Source organism: Anas platyrhynchos, chromosome 7 (assembly GCF_047663525.1).
Source record: "Anas platyrhynchos isolate ZD024472 breed Pekin duck chromosome 7, IASCAAS_PekinDuck_T2T, whole genome shotgun sequence".
Lineage (NCBI taxonomy): Eukaryota > Metazoa > Chordata > Aves > Anseriformes > Anatidae > Anas > Anas platyrhynchos.
In genome coordinates, this window is record NC_092593.1 from 2,695,370 (window position 1) to 2,707,418 (window position 12,049).

The following is a 12,049-nucleotide window of genomic DNA, read 5'->3' on the forward strand; positions in this document are numbered from 1 at the left end:
CCTCTGGAAGGCTATTCCAGCCTCCAAATTAGAAAATCGATCATTAGAGCTTTCTTAGAGAAGCTGGAAAGATGCACCATACAAGCAATAATGGAGTTGGTATCATGGAATATCCCAAGTTGGAAGGGACCCATGAGGATCACTGAGTCCAACTCCAACTGGTGGATATGGTATGATGGACAAAGTGTTTGGATGTGGAAAAATAAATAATAAATAAATAAATAAATAAAGTATAAAACATTTTGAAGATGTGAAAGAAAACCAGACTGATTCTGTGAATGAAGAGGGAACGTGTAGGCATTTGTCATGTGTGTGGAGATGGCTTTGGAATCAGCACCCTGAGCCACACCAATGTCGTGAATGTTCAACACACATTCTGTGGATAGAGATTTACCTACCGAATAGAATACATATAGCTAGTAGGCACAAAATAATAAATATTAACTATCTTTTCGTTTCTGTTTTTCTCTGGGAGCAACAAGGCCATGACCCCAAACACAGCTTGTTCCAGTGTGGGGCTGCCAGTGTGCGCTATTAACTTCTGCAATTAATTAATTTCACATAGCAGCAAATAGATATATAAAAATTAAGACTTCAAACCAGGGAAATACCTCAGCACAAATACAGTTGGTAATGTAAAAGTTTATTGTAAGTGAAGGCTTGCTTGCAAACACATGCCACTGCAGAGCCCAAAAAACTAGGACTAGGGGGAAAGGCAGCTTATAAACATGAAGTGAGGGAAAAAAATAAACAGAAACTTTGCTCTGTTGAAGGAAAAGTTTACTGAAGGGAGTTACGGATCGTCCTTCGAGGACCTGTTTGGTGAGCAGAAATGGCATTTTTCCTCCCAATTTTGCCTTCCAAGGCACCAAGTGACCTGCGGGGGGGCTCGAAGCCTCCCGGTTCATCCCCCCTCGGTAATCGCCTCACAGCACGCAGCGCTGCTGACCCCTGGTGCTCCGGGTGGGCACTGCACCGCCACCCCGGTCCCCCCCCGGCCCGTGAGGGACCCCACAGCGGGGTCTGTGCCCAGGGCTGCCCAAGATGAGGGCGGCCATGAGGGAAGGAGGCAGAGGGAGGCGGCGGGCTCTGACGGGACAACAACATGGCGGCGGCGGCGGCCCCCCTGAGGAGAACCCCGCCGCCGCCACCGCCACCCCGAGGAGAACCCCACCGCCGCCACCACCGCCCCGTGTAGCCTAAAGCAAACGATTCCCGGCTTTCGGATCTTTTCGGATCTTTTCAGATCTCCGCCTGCTCAAGCCGGGGTGTGCGAGCGATGTGGCGGCGGGGCAACGGGCCGGGCCTGGCGGCGGGCGGGGAGGCGGCTGAGGGGGAGCGGGGCGGGGCGGGGGCGGCCGCCATTTTGTAGGAAGAGGAGAGCGCAGCTGGGCGGGCGGCTTTCGGTCCCTTTTATCGGTCCTTATCGGTTTTTATCGGTCCCTGCCGCTGTCAGGGGGGCTTAGCCCTGAGGGAGAGCGGGGCCGGGCGCCTCAGGGCCGTCTGCGTTCGCTTCTCTTGCAGGGGGAGCCGGGCCGGGGGCTGAGGCAGCCGGGCGGCGGCGATGGCCAAGGTGAGCAACTGAGGCGGAATGGGGGCGACCCCACCTTCCTCCCACATTTAAAATCCTCCCCCCTTATAAAACAGACTTTAAATATATATATATTCTCAGGAAGAGGTCGTTGGGAGTGTCAGCCTTCTTCCCTCTAAGCACCTGAAGTGTATCATGTGTTAAGGTGAAGCCTTTAAGTTTGCTGGGGGGCTTTCTGACTGAAAGATAAAACGTACTTTACTGATCTAGCTTGTTTTGTCACCGAGACGGGAATGTGTTTTGGTTTCAGCGGGATTTTTTTTACGGGGGTGACGCCAGGTATGTAAATATTTGCACTGTTGGGCTAAATCAACGTATCGATTAATAGTGGTAACATCTCCGCCTTAAATTAACCTGCTGATAAGGAAAAACGTTTATTTTATAATTATATGTCATCAATAATTATTTTTGTATACTTTAATCTGCAATATATGCGACTATTAAACAATAACTTATTTCACTAGTGCTTTTACATGGTAGGGAAAAGGTTCAAGGGGATCAGCAGGGTTTGTTGTTGTTATACGAATCTCTTAAACCTCTTGCTGTTTTAGACCCAAACAACTTAAGACTTTAACTGTAAAAACTTGATGATGTTAGTGAATTAACTGTGTTAATGTGTTTGAGTCGTGGTGGTGTTAGTCAGATGTATTAGACGCTGTATGTTTGTGTAGAGGTAGCGTGGAAGAAGCAGGTGCCCACTGGGTTAGGTCATGGCACTTCAAATAGAGCCTTTATCCAAACATGTGAGTTGTACAGTTTTTAAGGAAGAGCCCCGTATTTCACCTTCTCAAAATAATTTCTTTCTCTCAGCTGGAAATGAAGCATTATGAAAGCATATAGGCTGTGGCAGGGGGCTTAAGTTTTCCAGGAATGTGTGGTTTTGTGAAACTAGTCAAAAGTTTTAGTAGCTCTGTGCTAGATGTAACATCTTTTAAATTATGCTTTACCTTTTGAGCGTATGATGGATTACTTTTGTTACGTGTGTGGAACTGTGTCATGAAAGTAATCCATCTGTTTTTAAAGCATAACAAATAGATTGTACCGTTCTGTTTAATTGGGTCACCTGGATGTTTTATTTTATTTTTTATTTTTTTCAAAAAAGCTGAGTGACAGTTGCTTGTGCTGCTGTTTGGGACACACACCACCACTGGGCTTCAGAGTTAATCCTCCTGGTGAGGAGCCAAGAGCTCTTCGGAGCCCTTTGCTGAGGCCGTTTGCGTGCTGAGGGAGGTAGCATTGCATCGCTTGCTGTTTGCTGCGTGGCTGAATCAGCCTCTGATAGAGTCTTCTTCAGTGCCTGAAAGTTATGTTGACAGTGGAGTTCTGTGGCGTGAAGCAGATTTTCTGGTGTATTCCAAGACCGCAGCGTTCATAAAGGTTTTGTGGCTTGCTGGCAGCTTGCCCAGGGTACTGATCCGAGCTGTTTGCAGTAATGCTTGTTTATAAATATGTGAATGTGCTGAGTTTGCAAATCTAAATAACGTTGGTTGTACTAGCTGAAGTTTTGCACGTGTTAAATATTTATGGATTTCAAGAGCAAAATACAGAAGCAGAAATTACCATACCCACCTGTTTTGGTATGCACGGCCCCCTGTATGGCTCAGAGCTGTTGGTATGCGTGCTTTGCTGGCGGAGAAATGTGTGTATGCACATATGTATGTGTGCTTTGAGATGAAAGCTGCAAGATGTATCTGTAGGGATGCTATCCTGCGTCTCCCTCAAGTCTTCTAGGAAGTGGGACCACAGGTTAGCTAGTGTTTGGGCTAGTTTTCAGGGCAGAGGTTTTGGATATCAGTGCTTACTTGATATTTCTGGTAACGAATGACGTAATTGAATTGTAATCATGGAAACAATGCATAATTTTTTCACGTCTATAACTTAATTTAGGTTACGGGGTCTCAGTGATGCTATTTAAACTTTTAAGTTCTGTTTTCCTAAAGTGAGGAGGCTTATCACTAAGTGCTTTTAAGGCTTTTTCTTTGCTTAGAATACTCTTACTAATATAAAGATGATAATGATGTGTTCTTAAATAGTGATTTTACAAAAACAAGTGATGATAAATTACAATTTTAATCATGGAGGGAGGTTTTCTCTTGCGATCTACAAAACTGTACTTTAACTAGTAAATTTGCCAGCAGTATATAATACTTGCTTTTGTTTTTGTCTTCTCAGGTGCTCTGTAACAGAGCAAGATTGGTCACCTACCTACCAGGGTTTTATTCCTTAGTCAAAAGAGTTGTAAATCCCAAGGCTTTTTCTACAGCAGGTTCCTCTGGCTCAGATGAGCCTCATGTTGCTGCTACACCTCCTGATTTATGTAAGAAAAAGCAAATTCATTTTCTTTGAATTCATGAATTGTCCACCCCATATAAAGCTGGGAATCCTGAAGGGTGTTCTTTTGCAGGACCCTTCTGTGTTGTGGTTGCCTTGGTTGTATATGATTGTGATGAAATACAGATATTTGAATGGGAGAGGGTTTTTTGTCTTTTTTTTTTTTTTTTTCTTTTTAAATAACATGATGACTAAAGCAAGGCCTTGACTTTTACAGGTCCAAGAACTGTATGGCCGGATGAAGTAATGGGTCCATTTGGCCCTCAAGACCAGAGATTCCAGTTGCCTGGTAATATTGGTTTTGACTGTCACCTAAATGGTACTGCTGCTCAGAAGAAAAGCCAAATTTCAAAACCTCTGCCTGATATATTAGCAGAGCCTTCACCGAGTGAAAGGCATGAATTTGTAATGGCACAATACATAAATGAATTTCAGGTAAGAACAGGCTTCCTCTGTGAGGCTGATACTACTTGCTTGGAAGAAACATAATTACTCTCTCTTCCTCCTGAAAAAAAAAGATACTGATGATGTTTTAAGGATGAATTTCAGGTAGGGTGAGGGGGAGATTGCATAGAACCTAGCTGATTATTTTTTCTTGTAGGAGAAACAAAAACAAACTCTGAAATAATTCTTTTTTTCCTTTTTAACTGTATGTCTAAGTAGTGCTTAGTGAAATAGTATTTTAGTAATGACTTATATAGACGTGTGAAAAGAAAAATTCGGGTTCAAAATGTACCATTTAACAAGTCCCAACACCTCTTACCAAATAGGACTGGTAGTTTCTTAACTCCAGCATTTCCTGTAATGGATCTGGGCTTGCACAGTTCAGGCAGTGTCCTTAGACCTGCCTGTTTAGTTCTGACTCCCACTGAATTCAGATGTGAGAAGCAGACCAGCACAGCTCAACCTCATGTCTCAAAATGAGACGGCATTTTGGCAATTACAGAACTTGCAGCGAGTCAGATGCTTTATTAACAACAGGCAGCTTGCTAATTGCTAGCTTGACTTGCTTGATCAGAGCGTTTCAACAAATGTTCATTGCTACTAGCTGCTGATTCAACTTTCCCATCTCTGAGTTTGTGGCATGCTCAGACATCAGAAGTCAGCTAATGAATCTCTGCTGTAAAAATGCCGTGTATGTTTTTTGTAAATGTAATATTATATTCCAAAGTGTTTAGAAAACAAGTTTCTGGTGAGCTCACAGAATTGTTTTCAGCTTTTGTGGATCATAACTTTGGTCAAAAGACCAAAAAAATTCTAGTCTTTAAGGCAAACCAGGTGTGCTGAGGGCATGTTTGCTTTCTAGAAAGATTACTTGTATAATGAAGTTCTCAGTGCAGCTGCTGCTGATCCAAATCGAATGGGAAAACTGGAAAGAGCAGAGGGGGGGGTTGCAACTGGTACCCAGAATGCAGTTAACAAGAATAAGAATCAGCTCTGTTTAATACTGCTGCTGTTCAGGAATCCATGAGCAGCATTCAGCTGGTGAAAATGCTAAACCTGCCACTTCTGGAGGAGACCCAGATGGCATCAGCAAGTACAAGGGCCTCCTGCCACAGGTTGCTGCAGCAAGCAGGAGAAAAGCTCAGTGCCACTGAAGCTCAGGCACCTGTCCTTGAAGCAGGCAGAGGAATGGCAAACCCCTCTGGCCTCCTTATTCCTCAGATTATAAATTAGTTGATGTGAGCACAATAAATGAACCTACCAGCCCATTAGTATGAAAAGTGGTGTTCGTCTTAGGAAAATGGCCATCGTCTCTTGATGATAGTATGTATGCATGGGAAGTGGATGTGCTGTGTAGGTGGACATCAGCTGGATGGAATGGGAGCAGCAGACAAATCAGGGTCAACCATCACCTTACCTTCCGTAGTAAGGGAAGCACCCTGTGATTAGGAAGAACAGGAAGGGTGCACCAGCATAACTGCATGATTTGGGAGGCTTTAAGTAGCAACTGAGCTGACTTTCACAGTTATAATGCAAGGTACACGTAGAAACATGTACTGAAAGTACAGTTGTTGTTTGTCTACATGATTTTTGTACTTTTTTTCTACTATTCTTGATTTTAAATTCTAGAACAGAAACGCAAAACCTTGCATTGTGTTTGGTGTAATAGTTTTCTCAAGGGAGAACTTGCAAATACAAATGTGTGTTAGATAGGACACAACGTACTCTGCGTTGTCATTTCAGTCTTAAGAGAAACTCCTTGTAAATTATGGCAAAATTAAAGTTAGAAAAAATGTGTTTAGGCATTCTATGCTGATGTTACCTAGCAGTTGCTGTGCCAAAGGAGGCAGCTGTTCTAACTTCCCTGTTAAGGACATCGTGAGCTTAAATGTTACACATCTGACTTAACAGTGCTGGATTTGTAACATACACGCAAGAATCTGTGTTGTGTTCTTTTAAGAAACTGTAGAACAAAACCATAGAGAATAAAAATAGTTTTATTGGAAAATGCTTCTGATTTTTAGAATGCTAAAGCTGAAATTGCTGGCAGTTCAGAGCTCTAGAGCTGTTTTATTCCAGTTCAGGGAATATATGTATGTCTGCAATCTATCAGTTGATGTTGGATTAAATACTTGCAGGCCATTATTTCAAAGGAGTGTTTTTCAAAAAGTTTTCTATTGCTTAAACTTTAACTGTGTTAACCAAAACCTTAAATTTCTGTTTATATATATCTGTTCTAATTTTAATACTTGAAAAACAAGTTTTAAATCACAGCAAATCAACTTTCTGAGAAACTACTGGGATATATCAGTGGGCATGTAGTTGGAAAATTACAGTCTGGTGTGCACTGTTATTCCTGTTAATAGAAAAGTTAAACTTTTTATTTTCATCAGGGTGCTGATGTGCCACAGAAACAGCAAGTAAATAATGCTGAAACATACTTTGAAAATGCAAAGGTAGAATGTGCAGTACAAGCTTGTCCTCAACTGTTACAAAAAGGTATGCATTTTCTTGACAGTTAAAAAATACATTTTTTTAAAAAAGTACAATATGTAAATAAAAGCTCTGATAAAATTGATGTGACGGGATGTGTAATGAAATAAGGTAATCCAAAGTCAGTATTCTACAAACGAAAAACACACTGGAGAATGAAGAATTCTCCGTTAAATTTAAGATCAGCTTGGGGGGCGGGGGTGGAAATTAACTTCTATCTGCTTATGTAGGGTCAAGAGACCCTATAAACCAAGTTGTGACAAAATCAAGTGTTTTGGCACTGCTTCTTAGTAAAAGAGTGAATTGAAATCATATTACTCCTGAAGTCATTGGTTTTGTATTTTTCTTTCTGTTCTAAAAGACAGTGATTGGAATTAAATTGGAGTAAAAACTTCTGATTTTTAGAAGTGATATGCTGACAAGAGAGACTGAAATCCTAGGTTAGATACTGAAGAGGGCAGGCTTCTCAGACAGCAAGAAATTGAACCTTTGGACTTTTAATTCTGGAAGGTGCAGCCTTCTCCCCCAATGCAAACAAGGCTCTAAGAAGCCTATTTGTCACCTGGTGGGTTCCTGTTTGTACTCCAAAAGGCACTAGAGAGAGGGAATTGTGACAGGCTTGGGCCCTTTTCTGCCCCAGGGGAAAAGCTGTCACAACCAGCAGCATGCTGTGAGTTTGCTTTCATGTCCTAAGAGCAGTGTTTGAAGTGGATCTGAGACATTTTTATTGTGAGATTTACTGTAAAAAACAGTATGTGTGAAGTAATGCAGTGTAGCCAGAAAATACGGATCTGTGCATCTTGGGTGCAGAGACCTGTGGTGGTCTTAGCTTCAAAATACTAAACTGTTACCATACTTAGTGTTATATTTCTGCAAGGAAAGTTACTTGTTTGCATATTCTGAAATGTACAGAATGGTGGAGCTTTTGTCATCTTGCAGTTAAATAGGAGATCTTGGAATAGCAAACTCCAGCCCATGAGTAACCTTTAGCAGGGCCTTACCAATGTGCATTACCACAAAAGTAGGATTGATAATTTGTCTAAAACTGGAAAGTCCTAAATAAAGTAAGTAAGAGAACTCATAAAATACTGGTTTCCTCTTCTTTAGACTTTGAGTTAATGTTTCCAGATGTGAATGCCAGCCGTTTAACAGTGTTAACAGTTACCCAGAAGACTAAAAATGATATGACTGCGTGGAGTCAAGAAGTTGAGGATGAGAGAGAAATGCTGTTAGAAAACGTAAGTAGCTGACGTGAGCATCAGCTGTATCTTCGTAGATCAGTCTGATTTGTATATTCAGACCATTTCTAGCTCTGGCAGTAATATTCTGTACTGCATGTTGGAGCTAGTGCTGTGTTCTCTTTCTGACTAAATGGAGACAACTTTTTACAGCTTTGTCACTTTCATTAAGGTTAGTTGTCCTGTTGCATCTAAAGGTCAGCGAGTATTTTCTTGCCTTACTTGATCTTTAGTACAATTCGCTTTGTAGGACTTTTCTGTGATGTAGCTGAAATTCCATCATGTGCTCTGTCGGTGCATCCTCACCTTCTGATAATAGGATCCGGCTATCAGTGATCATAGTAACATGCTAACCGGCCTCATGAGCTTTGTCTTCTCTTGCCACTAGAGGTCTCTCCGAAAATAGCTTTTTCTCATTCTTCAGATTTTTGACTGCTCCAGCAGGTGTCGATGTTCACCACTGCTGGTGGGTTTTTCTTCGTACCTTAAAATACAACGGCTGTATATACTGTAGTTTTTCTAAAATCAGCAAAAATTATCCTATGGGATTTTCATCTTTGCAGTGAAGGTTAGATTTATGTTTGAAAATAAGTCTACTACTGTCCTTTTCAATCTTGGAAAGTAGGTTCCAAGGTTGGATGTGGTCTGTGTAGAGCAACGTAAGGGTCACCACAAAAAAGGAGGAAGCAGCCTGAAGGATCAACATAAAAATTACACCCAAATTAAAATTCCCTTCGTTTTAGTATGTTCTTCTCTTTGAATTATTTATGGTCTGTTGGTCTTTGGCATTGTAATCTGGTCTAATTATATGTTAATTGGCATCTTTCTTCCTTGTGCACCTCCCTGTCAAGTCTAATATAGTCATTGCAGGGGTGTTAGGATGTTAGCTGTAACCTCCCAGCCTAAAGGTTACTAACAGCAAACTCACCAGAAAATGGTCTGTTTGTTTGCTTCATAAATGATTAGAAGTAACATTAAAAATACTAATTTAATGTGAGAGGCTTGTGCTGAAGTAATGAGGGTTATTTACAGTCAAATCTAAGTGTTTACAGTGGTTAATATAAGGCATTTATTAGTGTCACTCTAAGAGGTTGCTGTGGGGCTGTTACACTGCACCTTTTGATCCAGTGTTGTACCAGAAATGTAATGCCTTAAATGATGCCTTCAGATGGCTTGCTTACATTTGTGACTTAGAGTTGGAAGATGGTTGATCTTCAGAGCCAGCAAGCTTCAAAATACAGAACTGATCACTGTCAAGGATAAACTTCCCTTATTTGGGACCATTCAGCCTCAGTCTTAATAAATGTAATCATCTTTGTACCTTGAACTGCTCAGGACACTAATTCCAGAAAACAGTCCAATTTTATTTAATTGAAAACAAATAGAATATAAACTTAGTCTGAAGTTAATTTTCTTTTTCATGAGATTAGGGCAATTCTTCATGTTCCAAGGGAGCTATGTCAATTCAATGCATAGATGGTTTTAGAATCAATGCATATTGAGATTTTTTGGAGGGAGGGTCCTCATTCACGTTTGTGGACTTCTTCAGGAGTTTTCTGTGAATTCCTGTTACCCTCCTAATTTAGGATGAAAACTGCCAATCTACATGATTAAAACCATAACTGAGGTCTCCTGTTTTCACTTATTTATCTGTGCAGAAATGGGCTATGTCATCTGTAGGTCATGTAATTTTCTTGTGCCATGTTGGGACATCAGCTTTAAATCTGATTTTTTTTTTTTGTCTGGAAAACAGGTAAGTCTTAGATGTACAGAAAGTTACTTTTGGAAAACTTTATTTGCATTCTGATCTATTTATATTTTCAAAAAATGTTTTGATACCTCTTTTTTTCCTTCTCATTAAGTTCATTAATGGTGCCAAGGAAATTTGCTATGCAATCTGTTCTGAAGGCTATTGGGCCGACTTCATTGATCCATCCTCAGGACTGGCTGTAAGTTCTGTGCTGTGCGGAACCCTGTTGTCCTAACTAGCAGTGGTATTTGTATTCTTCTGTATGGGTTAAATCCAATGTCTTCATATTGATCAAAAGCTGTTACCATCGGGTAATTCTTTCCTAAATTTAGAAGTGGCTCCCAGCCACTTCATTTGCTCTGTCAGCTGTTGTTGCAGTTGTCCTTTCTGAGAGCATCGTTCAGCAATGAAGTTGAATTTTAGCTAACTAGAAATTTGATGCCCAAAAAATTCTCCATCACTACATGGTCGACTGCTTGTGCCCTCCAAAGGTCTTTTGGTAGTGCACACACCTACCTGTCTAGATGGGTGTTATTTAAAAAACCTCTTTGCACAAGTTAATTATATTTGTTACATTATAAAAATGAATGGCTTGTTATGTTTAAACAGCATTGGCATTCACTGCCAGATTACGCCAATTCTCAGGAGAGCTGACAGTTTCTTACCAAGACATCTACAAAATGCAACAGTGGCTTAAAACCTACAAGGCAGCACTGAGGATTTCTATTAAAACTTGTGTTCACATGCAGTTTTGTCTGAGAACTAATCGTTAAAACCATATCATAGTTCAACATAATCATGGCAAAGCTCATTTTAGTGGGGTTTTTATTTAAAAATACCATAAAAAGCTGTGATTTACTGTGTCATCAGAGGCAAATCGGTTTAACAGGGATTGTTTATAAGCTAAACAAGCAATTGAAGGTGTTTATAGTACTTAAAAGCTTCCCTGGGAATTCCATGCATTTAAAGAATAGTGACAGGTTAATAGAAGTAAGACGATGTCTTTGGGCTTCAGTTCGGTAGTAACACCCTTACCCATAACCTGCTCAGCACCAGCAGTAGGCTTTTGTCAGAAGCTTTCTCTTCTGAGATAAAGCAACTGAAATAAGTTTTCTGTTGTTATTATATAAAATTTTACTACTGAAAGCATTTTCTTTATAGGGGGTTCATTGAAAAGATACACCTTAATTTTGCTATTTTATGGGAGGTTTCTATCCTAAGTGTTTTTTAAAAAAATCTGCTACTTTTTCAAGGCATTTAGGGGTTTTTGTATGTGTGTTTGATTGGACATTTGGACATGCTGATACACCCTCAGACCTCTGTCAGCAGTAAGAGAAAACCTTGAAATATGGGCTACCAGTACAATCAGAGGTGCTCTGCGTGCAGATTGCACAAACAAATCTTCATAAAATTTCTTCCTACAAGTATAGCTGGTACTGTTGGGCTTAGGTTTTGTTTTAAAAAGGGGTAATAGTGACATTTTTAAAACTTAAATGTGTTGTTACTGGGCTGTTAACCATTATAGTCTGGAATGTTCTTGGAAATATTAAGTGAAATTCTCTTTTACCACCTAGTTTTTTGGACCTTACACAAACAACACACTATTTGAAACAGATGAACGCTACCGCCACTTTGGATTCTCCGTTGATGATCTTGGCTGCTGCAAAGTTATTCGTCATAACATCTGGGGTACTCACGTCGTAGTAGGAAGCATCTTCACCAACGCCGAACCTGACAGCCCTATCATGAGAAAACTAAGTGGAAACTAGGAACTGCCAGGGCTTCACTCATCTTCTTACTTGATGATTCTGTACGAGCATTGTCAGGAATACCACAATCTGAAGTATTCCCAGATAATAAACTATCTGTTATTTATTCCAGTCTTGTGAATATTTGCTCACCACATGTGACTCAGAATATTCTTTGACAACATTTTATCAGATACCTATATGTGACACATGAATTTTAAGCTGTGAGTTTCCTTCATCCTCAATGAATTTAAACTCACTTGAATGCATATGTAGCCATCTGCATAGCCTCTTTTAGTATTATCAACTGTGCTGACTTTTGATATCTGACAAATCTGTGATCTTTACATTAAAAAACCCTGTTGCCACTGAATTTCGTGGGAATTTCACCACTTACTGCAATAAGTGGCAAAAATTGTACAAGTTACACTTCAGGAAGGAAGTGTTCATGTGG

General features: G+C 40.4%; 1 protein-coding gene across 1 annotated transcript; it reads left to right on the plus strand.

The window, feature by feature from the left end:
- The first annotated feature begins 1,339 nt into the window (after positions 1-1,339).
- On the plus strand, positions 1,340-11,722 carry MMADHC (metabolism of cobalamin associated D). Its single transcript, XM_027458276.3, has 7 exons — positions 1,340-1,573; positions 3,764-3,908; positions 4,140-4,357; positions 6,760-6,865; positions 7,967-8,097; positions 9,960-10,046; positions 11,422-11,722. The coding sequence occupies exons 1-7, from the start codon at positions 1,565-1,567 to the stop codon at positions 11,614-11,616; spliced, it is 891 nt and encodes a 296-aa protein (XP_027314077.1). The 5' UTR covers positions 1,340-1,564; the 3' UTR covers positions 11,617-11,722.
- The last annotated feature ends 327 nt before the right edge of the window (positions 11,723-12,049 follow it).